At 27.0% G+C, this 24,815-nt stretch overlaps 5 protein-coding genes across 12 annotated transcripts; 3 read left to right on the top strand and 2 right to left on the bottom strand.

Moving 5' to 3' along the window:
• Nucleotides 1-1,274: 1,274 nt before the first annotated feature.
• On the top strand, nt 1,275-7,087 carry LOC122848079 (ly6/PLAUR domain-containing protein 6B-like). 3 transcript variants are annotated; one of them, XM_044145906.1, is made up of 7 exons: nt 1,275-1,514; nt 2,205-2,369; nt 2,709-2,867; nt 2,941-2,981; nt 4,207-4,305; nt 4,461-4,535; nt 4,747-7,087. In XM_044145906.1, exons 3-7 carry the CDS (start codon nt 2,720-2,722, stop codon nt 4,954-4,956), a joined length of 573 nt encoding a protein of 190 aa, XP_044001841.1. In that variant the 5' UTR covers nt 1,275-1,514; nt 2,205-2,369; nt 2,709-2,719; the 3' UTR covers nt 4,957-7,087. The 3 variants fall into 3 exon arrangements, with proteins under 3 accessions (XP_044001841.1, XP_044001858.1, XP_044001849.1); XM_044145923.1 differs by having other exon boundaries at nt 2,128-2,369; XM_044145914.1 differs by having other exon boundaries at nt 1,275-1,806; nt 2,128-2,369.
• A 425-nt stretch (nt 7,088-7,512) lies between these two features.
• Nucleotides 7,513-12,066, bottom strand: LOC122848058. Of its 6 annotated transcripts, none has more exons than XR_006373439.1 (7): nt 12,020-12,066; nt 11,277-11,312; nt 11,069-11,191; nt 10,045-10,772; nt 9,722-9,914; nt 9,409-9,631; nt 7,513-8,995 (listed from the first exon to the last, which is right to left on the bottom strand). XR_006373439.1 is itself a non-coding variant. In XM_044145873.1 (5 exons), the coding sequence occupies exons 2-5, from the start codon at nt 11,159-11,161 to the stop codon at nt 9,575-9,577; spliced, it is 1,071 nt and encodes a 356-aa protein (XP_044001808.1). In that variant the 5' UTR covers nt 11,162-11,191; nt 11,277-11,646; the 3' UTR covers nt 7,513-9,574. The 6 variants fall into 6 exon arrangements, 2 of the variants coding, with proteins under 2 accessions (XP_044001808.1, XP_044001828.1); XR_006373440.1 differs by lacking the exon at nt 12,020-12,066 and adding an exon at nt 11,432-11,603; XR_006373438.1 differs by lacking the exon at nt 12,020-12,066 and having other exon boundaries at nt 11,277-11,633.
• A 977-nt stretch (nt 12,067-13,043) lies between these two features.
• LOC122848054 (glycylpeptide N-tetradecanoyltransferase 1) lies at nt 13,044-15,670 on the top strand. The gene is made up of 7 exons (XM_044145856.1): nt 13,044-13,221; nt 13,609-13,847; nt 13,929-14,139; nt 14,209-14,325; nt 14,404-14,755; nt 14,829-15,092; nt 15,165-15,670. The coding sequence occupies exons 1-7, from the start codon at nt 13,145-13,147 to the stop codon at nt 15,321-15,323; spliced, it is 1,419 nt and encodes a 472-aa protein (XP_044001791.1). The 5' UTR covers nt 13,044-13,144; the 3' UTR covers nt 15,324-15,670.
• An 812-nt stretch (nt 15,671-16,482) lies between these two features.
• Nucleotides 16,483-21,073, top strand: LOC122848052. The gene is made up of 3 exons (XM_044145840.1): nt 16,483-17,145; nt 17,618-18,262; nt 19,238-21,073. Exons 1-3 carry the CDS (start codon nt 16,696-16,698, stop codon nt 21,008-21,010), a joined length of 2,868 nt encoding a protein of 955 aa, XP_044001775.1. The 5' UTR covers nt 16,483-16,695; the 3' UTR covers nt 21,011-21,073.
• A 2,962-nt stretch (nt 21,074-24,035) lies between these two features.
• LOC122850409 (leucine-rich repeat-containing protein 15-like) lies at nt 24,036-24,812 on the bottom strand. Its single transcript, XM_044149590.1, has one exon. The coding sequence runs from the start codon at nt 24,810-24,812 to the stop codon at nt 24,036-24,038; it is 777 nt and encodes a 258-aa protein (XP_044005525.1).
• Between the last annotated feature and the right edge of the window lie 3 nt (nt 24,813-24,815).

Below are 24,815 nucleotides of genomic sequence, written 5' to 3'. Positions count from 1 at the left end.
CATTTCTAACAGGCCCACACTTTCAATATTTGTGGTGTCAAAGATCAATATCTGCAGTCCATTCTCCCTCTCTGTACTTTTTACTGTATATACTTAAACTATATTTGACGCTTGCTATTTTGAATATATATAGCTTTTCAGTTATTTACATTATACACTTGATATATTCAGAATGTGGATGATATACAATGTATAATGCAATATTTAACATTATTTTATTTTTTTCTGTTAAACACAACGACTCTCTTCTATGGCTATACATTATAAAAAAACAAAATGCATATTTTTGTAAAACATAAATTCAAGTGAATTTATATGATTGAATTTTTTTGTTATTTTCGAAATTTTTTGTATGTAGGAATTTATTTTTTATGTTAGTACAGATATGTATGTTATTTTTATTCTCTCATAAAATTGAATAACATAGATATATTGACGTATAGCTCAAATTTATTTTCAGGAGTTGAATTTTTTTTTTTAAAAATATTAATATAGCTATCTTTATAACCGGCAGTGATACTAATTTTCTAATTTAATAATATTCTATACACTGATATACATGTTAATGAATTAACTTTGAAATGACTTGACAATTACGACAGACAAATCAAATTTAAAATTGTTTCATAGTACTCAGATTTTACAATGTATAAAGCAATTAAATAATTTTGTTACTTTGTAATTTATAAATATCAATATTAAAATTTACACACACTAGCATTTTTATAATTTAATTATTAAGAAGCTTTAAGTATGACCTTTGGGTTAGTTGGTCAGACGTTATTAATAAATTAAATAAGAAATTACTAAAACTATATTTATAAAATAAACATACATATTATATACGTGGGTACATTAAAATAGTATAAATAATTTAACACAATTACACTGTGCATAATGAAAAAGCTCCAAAAATAAACGAGTCCAAAATCAATAGGTGAGAAATAATTATAACCATTATATATATAAAATATTTAGCATACAAAAATAAAACTATTTATACATTTTAGATGATATTTTAATCATCTCCAAAACTTGAGGTCAAGTCGCAAAACCAAATAGTCGCTGGTCGATATTGCTTATTATTTTTTCGTTTTTGTGAAAAAATAGAAAAAAAAAAAAAAAATACAATCAAGCCATATAACGACGGGAGTAACAATAGCCATGGTGAGCACGCAATCCGAAAGTATTCGGAAGGGCCTCTTGCGGCTGTCTTACATTGGTCTGCATTGGTCTCACGTGTACACTAGTTGTTACGAGTATGCGACCTCGAATGTATCGAATCGAGGATCTCCGAGGATTTTCGGAATGGCTTTTGCGCATAGGGTGATTCGGGGCTGCAAAAGCTCCATACTCCCGGGCTTGTATTCCAGTCGGCTCAGCAGTATATTCTGCGCGGCACCCTGGACCGTACATTTACTCCCCCTCCCCTTTTTCCCAAAAAAAAAATTATAACATAGATATACATGTAATTATAACAGCTGTGTAAATAAAACGAGACAGAACGCTAAATGGTACGTTTATGATTATTTCCAAATGTAAATTATTATTAAAAACAAAGTTGAATATAAAAAATCATTCAACTAAATTGGTGCTAATTTAGCTTGTTGTTTTAACTCAGTGAATTAGAGATCAAAGCTTTATATTTTCTATTCAAAAGTTTACCCTGTTTCTTGACCACAAAAATTTAACTTGTTACGTGTAGTAAAATTGTAGTAAAAAAAAAAAGCTCCCTCATTCTTTCACTCATCTGCAGTCAATACAAAAAAAAAAAAAATATAGTGCTACAAAAAAAATTGCCGCAAAGTGAGTGAATGTGTATCAAATAATAAAAAAAAAATAAAAATAAAAGAATAATTGAGAAAAAGCAATACTTGCAAGTTTATAGAATGAAGTGATTTTTTTTTTCCTTTTTTTCTCCTTGCCAGTAGTCTCTTCTTTCTCGTTCTCTTTTCATTTCTTTGGGTTACCCACTTTTTTTTTTTGTGTGTGCCTGGTTTTATAGATGATGATGATGATGATAACAATGTAATTGGGCTTTGCTTTTGATACTCATCAAAAATAGTACAAGACTTTATTTTCTTTTTTTTTAAATCAATAATCAAAAAGACTTTATTTTTTTTTTAGATGAGAAATTTATTTTTAAAAAATATTGAACTTATACATATTATATAATAATAGACTTGTTAATTACATTTGGATAGTTGATGCATAGCTGAAAGATAAACATTTGAGGGGCCTTCAAATTTCAAGTTTATTTTGATTGAACAAGAGATGAATTTAATTACAAGATAAACAATAATGTGATATTATAAATGATCACCTTTAAAATAAATGTTTACGTTGGCACAGTGTTTGTGATACTTCAAGTGAGTATATTATAAAATTTTTTGTACTTTTATTCGCGGTAATATATTAATCTTTTTAGATAATCAATCGATCCATTTCTTTTTAACTTTATTAAAAAAATGAATAGCTCTTAATTAGGATATCAAATGCCAAGATAAATTATAGGTCAAATGATATAATAGCAAATGAAAAAATCTGTGTCATAAAAATACTATTCAATTTGACTTTTATTCACTATCTCACAAAAATTGAATGAACTTTTGTTAACCCAAATACCAATTTATAGATATATCTCATAAAAAAAAAATATAACTTTAAATATTGTGGGTCACCAATTTTCGTTGTTCATTGATTTTTAGCAATGTAAGGAATGATCACATTGCTGGTGGTCGGGCTGCTCTTAGCTGTTGAAAGCACGTGTGGAAAAAATATCGTTACCAGCAATGAGACCGTACGGAATGAGATACAGCAAAAAAGTGGCCTTATGAAAACGAGTACAGACGAGGAAAATATATATCGTAAATATCAAACTTACTTGTTATTTATAATAATAAATAATATTTATTTTTTATTTTTTATTAATTTTTACAGGTCTTACTTGTTATACGTGTGTCAACGTAAGCGATAACCAGGTATTTATCTAATGCACTTTATCATTTATATAAACGACAATGACTGATTAAAATATTTTCAGTTATTATTATTGAAAGAATGTAAAGCTCTATGTATTTTCTGCTGAAACTTTACTGGAAAAAATATTTACTGTTAGAAATAAAATTTGAAATTTAATATACATCTAATGGTAAAAATGATTCACATTTTATTTTTGTGTTAAATTAACGTTAATTAAAACTAAGATAATAATGTAAATAAAAAAAATGTTAAAATGATTTTTAAAACAAAATATCAGTCAAATCAATATACTATAAATAATGTTAAAATATGTTCGAAAAACATTACTGATAAATGATAGAATTTTACATTCAAAGGTAAAATTTTCCGGGTCATTTTCAGTCTTAAACATTTTTTTTTAGTCATTGAGGCCTTGAGGGTTTGTAATTAATCTTACAAAGTAATAGCAAGTCATTTGAACCCTTTTTTTTTAAGGCTGTTGAATACAAGTCATTTAGTCATTTTTTATCGCTCAAAGTGACTGACTTTTCGTAAAAAAATAATCAAGTCATTTAAATCATATACTCATATTTTTTAGGACTTAAAAATAATATTTAATTTTAGTCATTTTTTGAAGAACTGAATCATTTTTTTAAGAGTCATCATAAGTGCTAAAATCGTCACTTGAAAAATGACTGAGTCATTTTGTTATATGACTAAAAAAAATGAGTCGTTATCTAAAGATTTTTTAAACCGTGTAAAATTATTAGTTCTTGTAAAATTTGCAAAAATCATACCTTAAATTTTCAACTATGCACATTAATTATAAATGTAAATTGAATTATATAATTCAATAATATTTTTCCACTCGTCGAGAAACTTGCTTTAACAAAATCTATTTAACCTTTTTTTCTTTTACTGAATAATTTAAAAAATCGAGATGAACTCGTGCTAATTTATTCAATCGATATATTGATTTAAATAGTCTTTCATTTGTTTTCCATATAACTATTTGTCTGCTTCATTGCTAATTGACAATTTATCACTATTCTATACCTAGATAAAACTAAAATTATTCAATACATCCTCTCGGGCATCTATCATTTATCATAACAATATTTCTTCAAGCTGTCGTCGCTTGTTTGGTTATTCAATAACACGTCAAACTATCTCATATATATTTATGTAATTTTATATAGTCAATGTATATATAGTTTTTTTTTTTTTTTTTTTGTTATCTCGCAGATGTGCAACAAATGGGCCATTGATACTCCCTGCCCACTTGGGAGTAGAGATTTCTGCCGTTCTCTTCATATTTTAGATAGTCGAGGTAACAGCGTCTTGGTGAGAAAAAATGAAAATTAAATCATATGCAAACTATCAAATTCACAATTTTATGTATCTGTATATATTTATCTTTTTTTTTCTTGAAGTTTTTTCCATTCAATGTCATAGTTGGATGTAAAAAATAACTTAATATTCATTTGGTTTATCTACAGGTAAGCAAAAGCTGTGCAAGCAAAAAACTGTGCACCCCAGCGTCAATTGGTTGTATTCCCGTTGACACTCAACAGGTATACAAAATATTATTATCTTTATTGAAAATATTTTTCCGTAAAAAAATGTAATAATAATATGCTAAAAGAAAATTTTTCTATAGAAATATTCATCCTTAAACTTTTTTACAATACTGCAAAGCAACAATAGAGAAATATTTTCAACAGAAAAATAAAATAGTAGTGTTATTTTGCGAACTAAAATAAATATATTTTAATTTTTTTTTAGATATGTATAAGCTGTTGTGATATGAGTTATTGCAATGTCGAGTCACCAACAAACTCAACAAATGCAATTTATGTACGTAAAAGACGAGGTAAATCAAAAGGTAAACGAACAAAATCAGGAAATAATGGTTCCAAGATGACAATAACAACACGACTGTCAAAATACATTGGCCTGTCACTCGCAATCTCAATTTTAAATGCATATCATTGATAAAAGAAATGACTATAAAAAAAAAAAAAAAATCTAACTCATGACATTCATGGGTATTAATTGACTCAATATGAATTTCAATAACAAAAGGAATTGTTTAAATCTCGTATTAATTATGTAGATGCCTATGCTATATTTTAAATTGAGATTTAATTGAAAATAAAATAAAAAAAATGTGTGTAGCAATTGACACCGATGTGTTCCCATATATTAACTCAAAGATCTAGATAATTAAAAATGAAAATATATCATAAAGCACCGATCATTTTTAAAAAAACAAATTTTAAAAAATTATATATCTATATACTATATAAAATATATTCTCTACATAAATTTCATTCCAATCAATTAATTAGTCTATTATATATAGATAAAATTTTAAACATCCAATGGGGACTTTATGCTTCAATTTATGGTTATTCAATAAAAAATTCTATAATAAAAATAATGAAACAAACAATCATGGTGAAGGCCAATAACGGTTTAAAAATATAAATCGTTCAACTGAAATTTTACCATGTATACCTAAAATCTATTAACTTTTATTTATGTTATTGACTTGCGACTATATAATATATTCGAGACTAAATACTATTCACATTTGTTTATATTATATTATATATTACATATACAAATATGAAATGTTTTAATATATAATGTAAAACACTGTTGGTAATGAAATAATAAAAAAGAGAAGAGAGCAATTAAATACTTGTGCTTTTAATATTTCAATGATATTAATTGTTGAAATAAAATTAATTTTAGATCAATATTTACGAGCTTATTAAACACAAAATTTTGGATATAATACATTATACGTTAAATTATAATTGAATTAATTGTATGGTTTAATATTTTCATTGTTATATTTTGTATTTTGTTTTATCGAATTATCCTGGCTTACTTATCACTTACTTACTTATAAATTTACTCATTTCTTTTTACTGTATTTTTACTGTAGTTTACTGAATTCATCGAACGTTATTTCTCTTCTCGCTATCAATTAAATATAAATTTAATTCAAATATCGTAAGTATCAATTGAAACTTATTATTTGACTAGTATATAACTTCACCTGTTGAAATAATTTTATATGTTAAGGGAGTTCGAACATCACTCGATTATCTTTAACTTTTTTTTAAATTTTTAGAGTAGGTTTATGAAATAATTATCTATCTTATGCCAAAATTTCAGAAGTCTATCCGTGCTAGTAAAATAGTTATTATTGTTTAAAGTCAACAACTTTTAACGTGTATGCTAACGTAAAAAACATAAACGTTAAAAAAAAAAACAACATATCTCGAATTTTCACGGTGTTTTTGTCTTACCACCTAAATAAAAAACTACCTTCATAAAACTTCAAAATCTTAGAAAAATTATAGAAAAAAAAAAATTTAAGTTCCCTGCTAGAAAGTTAAACAATCATTGTTTAAAAAAAAAAAAAGTTAAAGAGTAAAGGAGTGGAGGTAACAAAATACGTTTGTGTGCATATTGATACACACAACTGTATATGTATTGGTGGAAAACAGGACCGTCTACGCAACAAAAAGTGAAGGGTGCCGCATATAATTTTATAAATTTTTACTATAGCATTGAGGTGCCCACTAGGCCACACTCGAGACGAGACCGAGACGAGACTGACAATTTTTCAGGCGAGACGATACCGAGACGAAACTGTTGTTTTGGTCATTTTTCGAGACCGAGACGAGACTCGATCAAATCTCGTCTCGTCTCGTCTCGTGTGCATCTTCAATAATTGGAGATTTTCTGGAGAAATATTAGAGTGAAATTAGAAATCTTTGGGAGTTGATAGTTTGATTGTTATTAATTAATTAAAATTTCGAGGGCATAGTTATAACCTGGATTTAATTTTCAACTTTTTTTTTGGAATCGAAAGATAATTCTTTCGAGAATTAGAATCTGTAATAAAATACTATTGGAATAAGTTACTTTATTAATTACTAATATAATTTTTTGATGAATAAATGTTAGTATGTGCAGATTAATGATTCTTGTCTTTGTGCATCCCTACTCCAAATATTATGTACGTATGTACACCGCCAAAGTACCAATTATTATTTGAATCAATAAGAATCGAAAATAATAATATTTATTAATTTAAAAGTTATACATAATTAATACATTAAATAATTGATAGCGTACCGTGGTAGAAATATTTCTCCGACTTTTTCCAACTTTCTCCACCTTTTTACGAAAATGACCCATGGTTGGAGAAAAGTTGGAAAAAAGTTGGAGTAAATTTTTGGTTGAAGAAAGGTTGGAAAAAAGTTGGAAAATAGTTGGAGTAAATTTCAAATTGGAGAAATGGCGAAAAAAAGTTGGAAAAAAGTTGAAAAAAAAGTTGGAGTAAATTTTTGGTTGGAGAAAAGTAGGAGAAATGGCGGACCAATTTCTCCAACTATGGGTCATTTTCGTAAAGAGGTGGAGAAATGGCCGAGAAAAGTTGGAGAAAAGTCGGAGAAATATTTCTACCAGGGTGGTGAAAATATTTCTTTGAATTTTTCCGAATTTCTCCGTAATTATTCTGAATTTCTCCGAATTTTTTCCAAGTTGACCTATGCGGAGAAATGAGTGGAAAAATTTTCTTCTCGACGTTGATTTCTGAAGAATTTCTCTGAACTACTTTGATTTATCCACTTTAGAGACAGCTGTGTTTAAAGGCTGCAGAGTTTTCGGAGGCTGTTTTCAGAGACAAAATTTCATCTCGGGATATCTTGTTAACATAATATTTTTTTTTGTGGTAACCTAAATAATAATATTTCTTCCATGCAATTTGGCTCAACTGATATTTGAAGATGTTGTTCGATCATTAATTCTTGTGGATTATCAACTATTTTTAATGCCAATTTATGCATTTGAGAATTATTTGTTGATTCATTTGTTGGATTAGAAATTGTATTATTCAATTGAATTATTGCATCTGTCTATTGTAGATGGAATATTTTTTTTTCAATTGAATTATTGAATAAATTATAAATTCTATCATTTTCTTCTGTGAGTCGAATTTTTCCCATATAAATGCGCTTGACGGACAAATCTACGGCAACACATCTATTTAGATCTATATTTAATTTTTTTCAGGATATATATTCTGAGATTTTCAAGAGTTTTATTGAAAATGATTATTCTTCTGTTGTTTTTATTTTTTTCGAAACTGTTTTAAAACTATTATTTTTGACCAACACACCCCTGGTAGAAATATTTCTCCAACTTTTTCCAACTTTCTCCGCCTTTTTTCCAACTTTCTCCACCTTTTTACGAAAATGACCCATGGTTGGAGAAAAGTTGGAAAGAAGTTGGAGTAAATTTCAGGTTGGAGAAATGGCGAAAAAAAGTTGGAGAAAAGTCGGAAAAAAGTTGGAAGAAAGTTGGAGTAAATTTTTGGTTGGAGAAAGGTTGGAGCAATTTGTCCACCATTTCTCCAACTATGGGTCATTTTCGTAAAGAAGTGGAGAAATGGCGGAGAAAAGTTGGAGAAAAGTCGGAGAAATATTTCTACCAGGGTAACTCTCATTGGAATTTTATTGCATATATTTTCTAAAGCAAGGCTTTTTAAATGCAATACCACTTATTACCAGAAATTAATTAATCTCCATCAATCTCCATTCTCCATGAAGGTGAATAAGGAGTGTAAACTCTGGCTTTTAACTGTGTTAAGGTACAACCAGGGAAAATTAAAAATAATGACGATTTCACGAATTTTATAGAGTAGATAATTGAAATAACGATACACCCTTTTCTTTAATCAGATTTTTTGTTATAAGATGTTTTTTTTATTAATTAACTGTTAAAGATGGTCCTTTTTTTGAGGTTAAACATAGGCTCTTATGGAAAATGATGTTCGGCTTTTCAAAATACCCCATCGAAATACTTGAAAAAATAATGCCATATTTACCAAAAACTAAAGAATAAATAAATTGGCTCCCTATGCCAATACACAGTGTGACGTCACAGATTACCCTCCTTGTTAAACTCCATGAATAATAACATACTGCGCAGTGCAGCCAAAATATAAACACTAAAAAAAGAGAAGAGAAGTAATTGTAAAGTTTTACCAACTGAACGGAAGAAATCTGGTCGATTTGATAAAAACGCAAAGACCGTAAATATCAATTATGCTTTAAATATATATTACCGCAATAAAAAAAACTGATTTTTTTTTTTAAAAAAAAGCTTGACATCGATTTATGGGATCATTACCAAACCTCAACATCCTCATTCAACTCTATCACATTTTAATTGAATTTCTAAAAGATTTGCGACGGAAGGGGACAAAATATTTGATGTATAATAAGGCACGGTAGTAGTAGTTAATCTCATCTCACACATATTCTCATCAACACATATATATTTCTTTCTCATACTTGACTCGAGGCACTACCGTGCCTCTTGATCACTCTTATTCAGTTTAGCATGTATGATTATGTTTACCTTTTGCACAAAACAGGTGCAATTGTGATTAATAGTATAAGTTAGTTAATTAGATATGTCAACGGAATTTCAATTTTTTTTTCAATACTTTCTTTCAATACGAGTCATTTCTTAACAATCTTTTTATAATTTTTTGGGAGGAAAAAGGATTGAACTTCTACATATTTCAATTATACTCTTTTGAGTCCCATAAATCATGAACATGTGCTTCAAGTGTTACAATCTGAGGAGAAAAAATAAATATCTGATTGATATAATTATCACTACGTGTATAATAACTGAGCAATTATCCATTAATTTTACAAGTATTTACCTTTTTCTTATATCTTCTCACTTTTTGATTTAAAACTTTTAAAGATTTCTTTTCTTGTTTAATTTGTTTATCAAGATTTTGACATTGCTTAGATTCTCGTCTTAAGACACAAGGCATACATCTAAGACGTCTTCGACCTAAAAAATTTTCATTATTTGGAGCAATGGCCTCACAAACACCATCATGAATAAATCTAGAATATATAGTAAAAATAAAATGAAAATACGTAATATTTTTGAGTGAAATTGTTATAATATAATGGGTTAATATAAATTATTTATTTTGTTTTGCTACAATATAATTAATATTAATTAAATGTTTACCTGTTTGAATTTTTCAGAGTTAGACATAAATTCCAATTGTAAACTATTGTTAAAAACTCAATAATTTCATCTATATTTTTGAATCGATCAGGTAAATGCTTTTGAGGAACAAGAATACAATCCATTATAACATTAGTAGACAGATTAGAATATATATCAACTCGTCGTAAAATACCATCAGATGGAGACGATACAAAAATAATCTTTTTTTTATCAGATGTAATTGTATAACTCCATCTGCATCCTTTCGAATATGTTATAGTGTCTAAATTTTCAATTAAAGAATCAAAACTAAATGATACTTCGGATTTATACTTTTTGTTTTGTATTTCTTGGACTTCCATGGTATCATCATTTAAAGTATCTTTTTCATTTAATACACTTGGACCACTTGAATGATTATTATTTGAGTTAATTGTACATATTGAGGATTCAATTTCGACATCAGTATTTTTTTCGTTGGTGTTTGAATTTTCAACACTGTGATGCTGATCATGTATCATTGTATCATCTACAGTCACACTGTTATTGGAAACTATAGGAACAGCTTTGGGCTTTAATTGCTTCAAGCCCCGAGAATAAGTCCATATATTTGTTGATAATTTATGTGTGTAATGAGATAATATATCACTTGGATGGAAATGTTTTTCACAAACATAACATGAAGTACTTAAAGGCTTTCGAAGCTCTGGAAGATTCGACTTCCAAGCATCAAAAAGTACTGGATCCTAAAGGTTATAACCAACATAAAAAAAGCATTAGTTGTACATTTTATTTAAAAAAAATTCAATATAATGAATAAGACTTTAACCAAATTCATAATTCAACTTAATTGCAAGTAAATTAATCAGTTGAGAAATTTGTGTTGATTAAAATATTAAAGGACTGAACAGATAGAATGATGAGGCCCAACAAACAATGACCAAAGCATCATAATTTTTATAATAAACTTTTTTTATAAACAAATAAAAAATGGTTGAATTGTTGATCATTTTATAATCTAGTTTAATTAATATATAATTACCTTTGGTACACTAAAAAGAGTAATGTGAGGTCCTTCAGTTTTATTATCATTCTTTCCTCCATTACAATTTCGAACGATACATATTCTTCCCATTTTCTTTGTAGAATATAAACTATGATATTTCTAAAAAGTAAAAAATATAAAAATAATTAGTATATGTTTAATTAGCAATTTTATCAAGCTTGGAAATGTCATTATATTAACTTACTGTCACAATGATATTTCATGTTAATTGAAAAAGTTACTTTTCAATATAGTAAAAAAAAATAACAGCATTTTAATATACAATGGTTCAAAAAATTTATTAATCTATCATTTATTAATAAATTTATTTATTAATCAAACCAAATTGACAATTCTAACCTTGGTCTTAACTTTGAAAATTTAACTATTATATACACAAATTGGATACAAAAATAACAGACTCCACACGTAAGTTCTTAAAAGTTCTATATTTCAATTTATATATCAATTAATAAAATTTAATTTATTTATTGTATATTTGTTAATAACCAGAACTGAACCAGAACAGAAAAATTGACGTTAACAATGCTTGTACGACAGATATCTTAAAATGTAAACAAACAGTAAATAAAATAGTCGACGTCAGTGTTGGGCTTTTTTGGAATATTATACGCATTTCGTATAATACGCGTATTATACGGATAAAACCGGATAAAACGTATAATATGGCGGTGCTGCATATATATATATATACATTATACATGTAATTTATTTTAAAAAAATAAAAATGTATTTATTTTTTTTTATTTTATTTAATAAAATACATGTATTTATTTATTAAATAAATAAAAATACCAAGAACAAGCAGTAGCTAAGGAATTAATGTAGCCAAAAAAATTATGTTCTAAGCTCCATTCATTCCTTAGCTACTGCTTGTCCTTGGGATTTTTATAACAATATAATGTTTAAATTGTTTTAGTAAATTACTGTATGTTGTTGAAAATTTTTTATTGTAAATAAACATCCGCTGCCATCTTTTACAGCTGTCATCTCAATTGATACACTATAGAAAAAAAAATCTACACGCATGCGCCGTACAACTTTAATTAGGCAATTAATATTAAATGTTTATTTAATTAATTAAAAAAAAAGTTGACCTCGGACAAATATAACAAATATATATTTGGAATGTACAAATGATTTCCTATAAAATACAGTCATAAATTAATTTTTACAGCTGTTCCTTATAATTTGTCGGCTAAGTGCAACATAGAATTTTAATTAATTAATTACAATTGATGAGGGGGGTTACTAATAGTCACAAATACATTACATTGAAGTACAAATCGATTTCAATCATTAGTTTTATGTCGGCCCGTCGATTGTCGGCTAACTGATTACAACCAATAATATATATTACCAAAAAGCATACCAAAAAATATTATTTTATAAACAATTATATAAATTAAAATGATAAAAGTTGTTATTAATTTCAAATATTATCAATAATTTTATCCAATATTAAATATTGTTTTGTATTTATTAAAAATACATATATATATTATTATTAATTTTTATCATTATCAATTAATATATTAATAAAAAAATTAAATGTAAAACAATTTAAATTTACATAAAATACAGGATCAGTATTAAACAATATTAATACTGATGTATTTAAATAAAATAATAATTAATATCAAAAACTCATTAAACATTGGTTTTTTTTTTTATTTTAAAAGTACTCAATATTCGATATACCGAGTACTTTTCAACCCGATATAACGGATAACCGATATTTGAAAAAAAAAATATCCGATATATCGATACCGAATACTTTTAAAAGTATCACACATCCCTAACATAAAACAATATGTTATTTACGGTAACTTACCGTTTTCCTAGTAACTTACAAATAATTTACTGTAACTGGTAAGAAACTGAAAAATTACTCGTTTCATTCAACTCTGCTGCTAGGCTACCAGCGGGCCTGCGCAAGAAACAAAATTTTCATGTACATATGGACACGGGAATGAACCAAGAAGAACCAACTACAAGGGCATTCCACATAATTTATAATTCCTCCTAGAGGAAATAAGGAATCATCAAAAAATGGAAGAAGAAAATGAAGTCGTTAATCAAGATATAAAAAAAGAGGATAATAGTGAGAAAGATTCTAAAAGCAAAAGGTAAATTATTAAATCATTATTAAACAATAGTATAATAAGGTTATAATTTATTTATTACTATTTTAAGTTGATAGTTTACTATGACATGAGTTAGGCCTGCCAACAAGGCCGGCATTTTTTTTTCATTTGGGTGCAACAACTAGATAGTCATAGCAATAATAATACAACAAACTATTTGTTTTGTTTTTATTAATTGATTTTAATTTTTTATAAAATTATATAATCATTTTTATATGAAAGCATGAGGAACCAAGTGTTGATTCATGAAAAAAAAAAAAGTACTCACGCCTTTAATTTAATATGGAGCATTTTAATATTTGTTAATTAATTTTTATATCAAAAAATACAAAGTTTATTTATTGTTAATATTTATATTATTATTTTCAGTTCGAAAAAACGTAATCGTAAAAAGAAAAATCAAGTTGTCGATGCTAGTAGTGCCAGTGAAAATCAAACTGATGTCGTTGTTAAAAATGGCGAAACTCCAAGTACTTGTAACATTCCACTGAAGGAAATTCAATTGGCCTTGGAGGCATTTGAACTTCAATATAAACCAGCAAAAACTCAAGAAGAAGCTTTGCATAAATCATATCAATTTTGGAGCACTCAACCAGTTCCAAAAATGGGTAAACTATAATTAAATAAATTGATTAAAAATATTATAATTTTGTAGATAATTAATATTATTTTTGTATTTATTTTAATAGATGAAAAAATTGTTGTTAATGAACCAATTGAACCAAATAAAACATCAGTAAGACAAGAGCCTTACTCATTACCTGTTGATTTTCAATGGGACACATTGAATCTTGAAGATCCATTGATTCTTGCTGAACTTTATGCATTGCTCTCGGAAAATTATGTTGAAGATGACGATGCAATGTTTAGATTTGATTATCCACAAGATTTTCTTAAATGGTAAAATGACAATATAATTTATAAGTAACTAAATTAAGTTGATTATTTATTAAATTTGTTTTTATGTAGGAATTTACAACCACCAGGTTGGTGTAAAGAGTGGCACTGTGGTGTTCGTGTATCAAAAAGTGGTAAACTAGTCGGTTTTATATCAGCAATACCAGCAACTCTACGAGTTTATAATCAGTGAGGATTTTTTTTACAATTCAACATTAATATTATATTAAATATTGAGTTTTAATTATTCTAAATTGTTTTCTTTAGCTCACAAAAAATGGTTGAAATTAATTTTCTTTGTGTACACAAAAAATTACGATCAAAACGTGTTGCACCAGTTTTAATACGTGAAATAACAAGAAGAGTAAATTTAAAAGGTATTTTTCAAGCTGTTTATACGGCTGGTGTTGTTTTACCAAAACCAGTATCAACTTGTCGTTATTGGCATCGTTCATTAAATCCAAAAAAATTAATTGAAATTAAATTTTCACATCTTTCACGTAATATGACAATGCAAAGAACTCTTAAATTTTACAAGTTACCAGAAAATACAAAAGTTCCTGGTTACAGAAAATTAAAAGAAAGTGATGTGCCACAAGCACAAAAATTACTCAACAAGGTATTTATTTATTTAAATTATTTAAACACAAATAAATCATTTTAATAAATATTATTAATATTTTTGTTTTTAGTATCTCGAGAAGTTTGATTTATCACCAGTCTTTACTGAAGATGAATTTCGACACTGGTTTTTCCCTCATGATGGTATTATTAATAGTTTTGTCGTTGAAAATAATGGAATAATTACTGATCTTGTTAGTTATTATACTCTACCAAGTTCTGTCATGCATCATCAGACACATAAAACTTTACGTGCAGCATATAGCTTCTACAATGTTTCAACAAAAACACCTTGGATTGATCTGATGACTGATGCTCTTATTTCAGCAAAAAATGTAAGCTTTATTAGTTTTAATCATTCATAATAATTGAGTAATCATTTTTAAATAATTGATTTATTTTTATAGCTTGGCTTTGACGTTTTCAATGCTCTTGATCTAATGGAAAACAAAGAATTCCTGGAAACCTTGAAGTTTGGTATTGGTGATGGAAATCTTCAATACTATCTTTTCAACTGGCGTTGCCCAAGTATGACACCAGACAGAATTGGTCTTGTATTGCAATAAAACAAAAAAAGAACAAACATTTAAATTCAATTTGTTACAAATATCTTTTTTTTTTTTTTCTTTTTCCAATTAATACGGATATAAATAATTGATGTGTTGAACTTTTTTGAGAGTGTTACACAAAAACAAATATGGAATGAAAATACAATACGTAAATGAATCAATTAATAATTGTAAATTTAGTGATCAATGTAACAAACTCATTTTGAGAAAATAATTTTTTCTAGTTTTGTGCTTTCTTCAGTGATTTTTTCAAGTATGTGAATTACACAATGGAAATGTATCAATTATTTTCGCCACAGTGTTGTATAAATAAAATTACCTTGTTAAGACATGTTTTCAACTCATATTTACATTGTAGTTAAATTTTTTAAACGATTGACAATTGATGTAGATGAGACAGTCATTCATGTTGGTATGTTAATCAATAATTGTGTCGAGTAAATCACGAAAAGCCAGAGTTTGATACAGAATATATTTTATGCAGCTATTTTTGGTCGTGAATTGTACACTGCTTCTTGAATTTATTCAAATCATGAGGACTCTCGTTTTTATGATTTAAATATTAGGTTGAATTACAGTATTTAAAACATATTTTGAAGATATTTTAGATTTGTTTTTAGCGTAGGACAAGTTATCAGCGACTATCATTTATTCAGGAGAGCTACATGTATATAATATTTACGTGTCAGTAAGTAACTCATACCAGCATCAGCCAATAACTATTTATCAAACTGAAATTTAATATATCATCATGAAAATATAATATTAGCATTATTATTTTATAATTTTAATGTTTGATACATTAAATAGAAATGAGTTGATAATAATTAACAGCAATTGCCTGTAGTATTATCAACGTAGGATTCAAAACAAAAATAATAATAACACTAATAGGTGATAAACATAAAAGTTAGAGACTCGACAATCAAAGGTAATCTTTTGATTGGCTGAACGGCTGCGCAAACCGTGACGAAAAGTTGATGGACTATACCTTGCTATACTTGTAGTTCTTGTACCATAAGTAAACTGACAACATAGACGCGTAACGCGTTAACGAAAGTAACTTAGAGTAAACAAAAGTTGTTCAGAGTAAACAAAAGTTGTTTAGAGTAAACGAAAGTTGCTTAGAGTAAACGAACGTTGCTTAGAGTAAACAAAAGTTGCATGAAGTAAACGAAATGTGCCTCTGTTTTTTGCCCCTGTAATAGGTGTTTTTTTCCTCTAGTTTAGTGTTAAGTCTTGTTTCCAACGACGTAGTATCACACACATCTACATATGATATAAAAAAAAAAAAAAACACACATACACTCAAGTCATAACCAACTATACAAGTTAATCAGTAAGTTTTAGTGATTCAAGATTGTGCAAAATGACAGAATCAGATATATCTATGTCGGTTGACAATTGTATTTCATCTAATAGTATTCCAATTGAACAATTGAAAACAGCAGATATTATTGAACAAAAGTTGGTGCCAGATAAATCTGAAAAAATATATAAACGTACATATCAACATTTCAAGACATGGCAATTATTAAAAGAAACATCTTCTGCAGATGAAAAAATTATTTTAACATACATGCAATATTTAAAAGATGATAAAAATTATTCACCATCATCATTATGGTCAGTGCATACAATGCTAAAAAAAACATTATTAGCAGAAGAAGAGATAGATATTTCTTCATTTAGTAAAGTGTCAGCATATTTGAAAAAACAATCAATTGGATGCAGAAGTAAAAAATCAAAAAATTTAACTGCCAAAGAAATTGAATTTTTTTTAAATAATGCACCTAATGATGAATATTTGTGTATTAAGGTATGTATAAATATAATATTTGTTAATAAAAATATTCAATATTACTATTTTCCCTGGTAGAAATAATCTCTCCGGATTTTCTCCCGACTTTCTCCGGATTTCTCCGGATTTTCTACGCAATTGAGACTTCCGGAGTTTTTTCGGGTTTTCTCCGGATTTTTTCAAAAAAAATTTCTTTTTTATTTTTCGTAGGTAAACTCTTATTTCTACTTTTTCTTATTAATTTTTCCATTTTTTTGTGTTTGTTTTTTAAGTCAAAATTCCGGAAAAAATCCGGAGATATAGAAATAGTCTGGAGATTACTCCGTAAATATCTCCGGAAGTCTCAATTACGTAGAAAATCCGGATTAAGTCCGGAGAAATCATGAGAAATCCGGAAATATCCGGAGAAATCCGGAGAGATTATTTCTACCAGGGTTTATTTTCAATTCCTTTTTTTGTTTAATATTTCTAACTTAAAAATTTGTTACAGGCTGTTAGTATTCTTGCCTTGAAAGGTGAGCTCAGAAGAACAGAGCTTACTGAACTCAAAATTAATAATGTTGAAAAGTTAATTAGTGATCAAGGTACAAAATTAATTAAATTTAATATACCAAAAACAAAGACGAGTGAACCAAAATCATTTGTCATTGAAGGGGTTTATAAGAAAATAATAGAAAAATACATGAATCTGAGACCAACAGCAACAACAAGTGACAGGTTTTTTTTAAAATATCACAAACAAAAATGCTGGAATGTACCAATTGGTTTAAATACAATCGCCTCATTTCCACGAAAAGTAGCTGAATATTTACAATTACCAGATGCCGAAACTTATACTGGACATAGCTGGCGAATTACGTCAACAACTTTAATGGCTGACAGTGAAGAATCAAAAGATGATATTGAGCGTCATGGTAATTGGGAACCTGATGAGGTGGCAGTTGTTGATCCATTGAATAATGAAGAAAAAGTTTCAAATGAAATTACTGAAAATATAAAATTGAGTTCAGTCAATGATGAAAACGCTGTTATCTCAACAACAGCAACAACAACAAACATCAACATAAAATTAGAACCAAGTACGTCGGATACGAATGAATCAACTGTATTTTATTTTCACAATTGTTCAAATTTGGTATGTAACATTTCTTCGAAATAACTTTTTTACGTTCAACTTTTATTTTTTTTCTTTTCAAGTTTTGCTATGCAAAATGAATTGGACCAAAAACACTTAATTTTAAATTAAAAAAAAAAAAGATTAAAAGTATAATTATTCTTATGTTATTTTATACAATAATTGTGATTTAATTGTTAACAATTATAATAATTAACTGGTAATAATTATCAGTTGGTTAATTTTTTTTTTCAAATTTAAATAAACAAAACTATATTATTCCTAATATGATTATATTATATTACCCTGGTGGAAACATTACTCCAGCATTACTCCAATTTTGGCCCATTGTCGGAGAAAATACTTCGGCATGTGATTGATGCCGGAATAGATTCGTCAGCATGGAATTAGTGCCGGCAAAATTATTTCGGTATGAGATCAATGAAGAAGACAAAAATCCAGCATTGATCTCTCCGTCAGTGATTTCATGCCAGAAGAATTTTTCGGTCATTGATGTCATACCGGAGTAATTTCTCAGGAAATGGGCAAATAGCAAAGTAATGCTGGAGAAAGCCAGAGTAATGCCGGAAAAATATTTCCACCAGGGATGCATACGACTTATACATCTTATAACTTATACATCTTATAACTTATACATCTTATACATCAACTTAGTCATCTGTAATATTCTAAAATATATAGATATATATAAATAATATCCTAGTTTTTCACGCGTAAAATCTCGTTTATAATGCATTTATAGTAGAAAATATCGTGTGTAAGCTCTGATGACGAATAGGAGGACGTTGTGGTTAACTTGTTCGAACTTAGAAAATATGAAAAAGCCCTGTGGCCTAGAAGTTGAGGTATTTGCCCAGAAAGGCAAAAGACTCTAGTTCGAATCTCGGCAGGGGAACTTCTTATTTTTTCCGAGTTTCTGTTTTTTAAACTGGTTCTTAGAAAATCTAACACTATGTAACTTTTTATTTTCTACAGGAAAAAATATCAGACCAAGACCACCTTCTCATTAAATGGCTGGCTAAAAAAAAATTGCCATTTGATTTTTTTGATGATGACATTTCACGAACGCTTTTCCAGTCTTGGAATCCAAACAAGGAACTACCTCGTAGAAAAGAAATTCAGGCAATGTTTGTTTCTGAATTTGAAAACCAACAAGCAAAAATTAAAACAGTTATACAAAATAATAAATCCAAGTTTTCGTTTACAATAAATGGTTTGGCCAGTTCAAATAGAAAGTCGTACTACGGTATAACTTGTCATTTTATTGATGACAACTGGAAAATAAATTCATTTGCTTTGGATTTTCTTTCTTCTAAAGGAATGGATAAAAGTATTGACATGGCACAATCATTTTTTAATTGTTTAAAAGAATATAAACTCCAAGACAAAGTAGAGGGAATAACTTTTAATAATGCATCAGCGAATATTAAATTCATGAATGAATTGGTGACTTTGATGGAAAATTCTGGTTTTCATTTTGATACGGAAAATCAACATTTTCGTTGCATATTTTACGTGTTAAATCTTGGTGTGCAAGACCTGCTCAAAGCTATGCATGTAGAACATGATGGTGGTAATGATGATGATATTAATGATCATGTTGTTGATGATAATGATGATGCATTAACCATGCAGTCTAGAAATGAACATGATGATGAATATCCAAGTGACAATGAATCTGTATTTAAAATTAGAACTACAGATCATGCAGACAACATAGATAATAATTTTTTTGCTAAATTAAATCTATCAAAAGCAATTTATAAATTGAGGAAGACTTTGGTTAAAATCCAAAGGTCTGAGACTTTACAAAATGCACTTCACATTAGTTGTACACTTGTTAACATCGAATATGTCAAGCCAGTACTAGATATGTCTACAAGATGGAATTCAACATATGATATGATTGAATATAGTTTGAAATTAAAAAAAGGGTTGAACGTGTTGTGGAATGTCGACATTAGTTTATGGCGAAAATTCGCATTGAGTGAAGATGAGTGGGAAATATTAAATCATATTTATGAATTTTTAAGACACTTTAAACATATATCAAAAATATTAAGAGAACAAACATATGTCACTCTGCCATTGGTCATCATCGCTATCAACATGCTATTTGATAAAATTGACACAATTGTGAACGAGGTAAATAAAAAAATAGATCGGTCTAACGTTGATGAAACCTTAATACTCGGCTTTCAGGCAGCACGTGATAAAATGGTGCAACATTATAATCTAACCAACTGGGTTTATTGTGCTGTGTTGGTTCTTGATCCACGTCACAAAGTGAAGATTTTTTCTTCCACTATATGGGGTACTATTTTGAAAAAAAATTGCATTGAAAAATTCAATACCATGTATAAAAAATACGCTGATTCTGTAGAAACTAAAGTACATAAAGAAGTAGGTTCACAAGAAAATGATAATAATAATGAAGACAAAATTGACATTACGTCAATTTTCGAAGATACACCGATGCATAAAAATTATCAAGACGAATTCGACGAATATTTGGCGATAAACAGAGCTGACAAGAACCAAGACATATTAGAGTGGTGGAAAAATCACGAAGAAACTTTTCCAACACTAGCACGTATGGCAAGAGATTTGTTTTCCGTAATGGCTACTACAGTCCTATCAGAAAAACTATTCTCTCTTCCTGGCTTAATTAAGACGGAGTCAAACGGTTCAATAGATGATGAATCAGCAAGAATGACATTGTGTCTTCATTCTTGGTACGATATTTAGTTAATGAAAAAAAATATTAATAACAAAAAATTACAAAATTGTTTAAGTAACAAATAAATAATAAAATATCTGTGCTTTTGACATTCTACATATTTCCAATTTTTTTTTGAGTAATAAATAAAACTAAAATACAAAAAAAAAAATTTCTGACCCTTTTTCTTTTACTTGTTTTCAATTTTTTTTGGTTTATTATTATGTTTTTTTGGTGGACTTTAGATACTTTCATAATTTTGTTGAATCTATTATAATAAATTTTCGATTTTTTTTCATCAATGTTGATTATAATATTATTTATATTCTTCTTGTTTTTATGTAGTACAGTAGATAACATATATTTATTCTCCATATTATATTTTTTTTTCGCAGAAAAATTACCGGAATAACCAAATAATATCTAAGCATAAATGATTCGTACTAAACAATTTTTTAAAAAAATATAATAAAATCAAAGTAATGAATTTATTATTTATATTGTAAAAAAAAATTACTAAGAATAAATTGTTGGCCGAGAGAAGTCGAGACGAGACGAGAGACGAGAATATTCGAAACGAGAGAGAGAAGTCAGCTCTCTCTCGTCTCGTCTTGCGGCATCACTAAAATTTGTTAATAAAAATTTTTTTCCAGTAAAAAAAAAGGAAAAAAAATTAAACTAACGAAATGTGTAAAACCGAAACCAATTAAAATTTTTATCAATCATTTATTTATTTTTTTTTTAAATTATTTTATCACTTTTTTATTTCTGTTTACTTTTTACTAATTCGGATTTCGGAGTTAACACACGCATCAAAATAACTTAAAATGATTGTATCTATTTGTTTATTTTAAAAATATTTTTGAAGTATAATTATATAGCAATTAAATAAGACTGAAATTAAATACATAGAACAGTATATGCATGGCAGGTTTTAGGACTGTGAAGCTGGGTAAACCAATGCAAATATATGCAAATATATTTATAAATATAAAAAATATTCTGAAAATATACCTTTATTATTATTGTTATAAGGTACCCAGAGAAAAATCGGCAGATTAAATCAGATCTAATTTGATCTAATCAGATCAAACTTGATCTGCGCTCAGATAAAATCCTATCTGACCAGATCTGACTAGAACAAACTATATCCAACCAGATCAAATTTAATAAAAAGAAATCATGTTTTGCGATGCTCTTCTAGGAAAAAAAAAGTTTTCAATTAAAATTTATTTTTTAGATTCAGTCGTAGACACTAAATATTTTAATTTTTTAGTAGGAAGTCTCATCTAAGAAAATTATAATCAGATTTTTTTTTATAGCCTGTTGACATATAATAATAAGAATGTTATTTATTTTTCTATTCAACAAAAGTACTCACTAGAATCATAGATCTATGTTTATTATGTATATAGCAAAGATAATAAACAATTTGAAATATATATTTTTTTTTTTCACTGCTTGTAGGAATAATTTCATTATTGATTTTTTTTCAAGTGTACCACTATATTTTTATCACAAGTTAAATCTCAAGAATAAATCTATGCTATAGCATAAGTATATAAAAAAATAATAAAACTATTTAACTAAGTGTATTGGTAATTTTTTATATTAAAAATTAAATATTTGATAATTATACGCCTGCATGCAAGGCATAATGCAAATAAAGCCATTAGTTACGACATTATATTGTCAGTTGTCGTTTCAAGCTGAGAAGAAAAACCCACAGTGAAAATGAAATTAAAATTTCAAATAAAATTATTTGTATTTATTATTTTTGTGTCAGTAATTTCCGCAAATTAAATTAGTGATCATTTAAAAGATTTAGATAATGTAAAAGCTCAAGTTGATGCAGCTATTGATACAATTAAATTTTGTTTTTCAAATGAGGCAAAACATGGAACTGTCTTTGTTGGTAGTGCTGAAAATTTTAACATTGATTCACTTATAAAATTATAGACCTGTTATTATTATTGACAATAAATAAGTAATACGTTAATACGTGTTTAATTTTAGTATGTATTTATAAATTGTATATTCAGTGTAACAATTGATATAAAGTATCACAGTAATAATTTTTTTCCTCTTTACAAAAATCAATAAATATTTACTGGAGGACTTAAAATCACTTATTTATTTTTGAATGTTACTAAAAAAAAAAAATTAATTAATTATTATTTCATACTATATTTTAAATATAAAATAGTTGCAGACATATATAGTTGTTGTATTTTCATCATCATTTATTTTATTATTAATTAAAAAATTGTAAATGGAAATTAAAAAAAAAAAACAAACATCACATAAAATAAATCAATAAAAATGTTTTGACAAATTTATATATTTAAAAAATTTTTTTTATAATTATTATATTAAGTATGCTACATTATTATTAACCCAAATAATTTTTTTTTTATTTTCATTCTTGTTGTTTGTTTATTTGTTTTGATAATTGCAAATTTCGTTGATCAGCATTATTTGACAATCTAATAACAGTATAATATAATATAAACTTGTAATGAATTTTTTTAATTATTTTTAATTTATTTTCTGATATAATTATTAAAATTAATAATGCATAATTTCATTATTATCGTTATTTACATGCAATACAAATTATATTTATTCATTTTCTTTTTAATATCAAAATACAATTATTATTTTCATATTTACGACTTTGTTGTACATAATATGATTTTTTTGTATTTTTTATAATTGACTAATTACAAAGTTTTTTTTTTTCCATTCTAAGTAACTAAAGGTGAATAAAAAAAAAAAAAGCAAATTAATTTTCAGGAAAAAAAAATAAAAAACAGATAAAGTTGAATTAACGTGATTTTTATAAAGATATTTTTTATTTAAATTTTCATGTTAATCATATAGATATATACGATATACAATATTATTTTATTTCTTTCTCAAGACACAATGACACATCATCATCATCATTATTTGTAGGTGAACATTATCTTCATCATTAATATTATTTATTATTTTACTGCAACTTAAATTTTGTTTAATCATTTTCAATCAAATGTTTTGAAAAAATGTCGTTTAGTTCAACATATGGAATGGATATTTTTTCACCTCATACCAACAAGGTTGAGAGTTTCTTCTAACATCAACACTTGGATCAAAGCTTATATCCCATGTTAAACACGTGAATGCGCTTGGTTCAATAGACTTAATGTCGTTATAAGTTAAATCAACTATTAATCCTTCACCAAGTGTATAAAACATGTTAGAGCGAATAATTGACAAATTATTATGACTTAAATCGATTCTATAATACGAAATATTACTGGCAAATAAATATGGATCGATATGTGTTATTTGGTTCCAAGAAAATTTGAATTCTCTAACTGATGATAATATGTGATTAAAATCTTGTGTTAATGTTGTTAATTTATTTTTGCTGAGATTAAGAGTACGTAAACTGTATAAATTTACAAATGCGTGTTTACCAATATGTGTTATTTCATTTTTTTGTAAGTAGAGATAACTCAAGTCACCAAGGCCATCAAAGAGTCCATCTTGTATTTCTTTCAATTTGTTATTTACAACGTTCAACAATATCATATTTGAAAAATACGAAAACGTTCCATTTGCGAATGATTTTATTTGATTATCATTTAATACAAGTGCAAATAAATCACCAAGATCATGAAAGGCATCTGGTGCAACTGATGTTACATTTTTATCCTGCACATACAATGATATTTCAGACGTACTTGCATACACTAATTGATTGTCAACTATTATCACAGTATTATTTTCACAATATATTGATGTAACACAAAGAGACAACAAAAATGTTATTATTATTTTCATTTT

Source organism: Aphidius gifuensis, linkage group LG1 (genome assembly GCF_014905175.1).
Source record: "Aphidius gifuensis isolate YNYX2018 linkage group LG1, ASM1490517v1, whole genome shotgun sequence".
In the NCBI taxonomy this organism is placed as follows: domain Eukaryota; kingdom Metazoa; phylum Arthropoda; class Insecta; order Hymenoptera; family Braconidae; genus Aphidius; species Aphidius gifuensis.
Note: the sequence above shows the minus strand (reverse complement) of the source record. Positions and strands in the feature narration are given on the sequence as shown.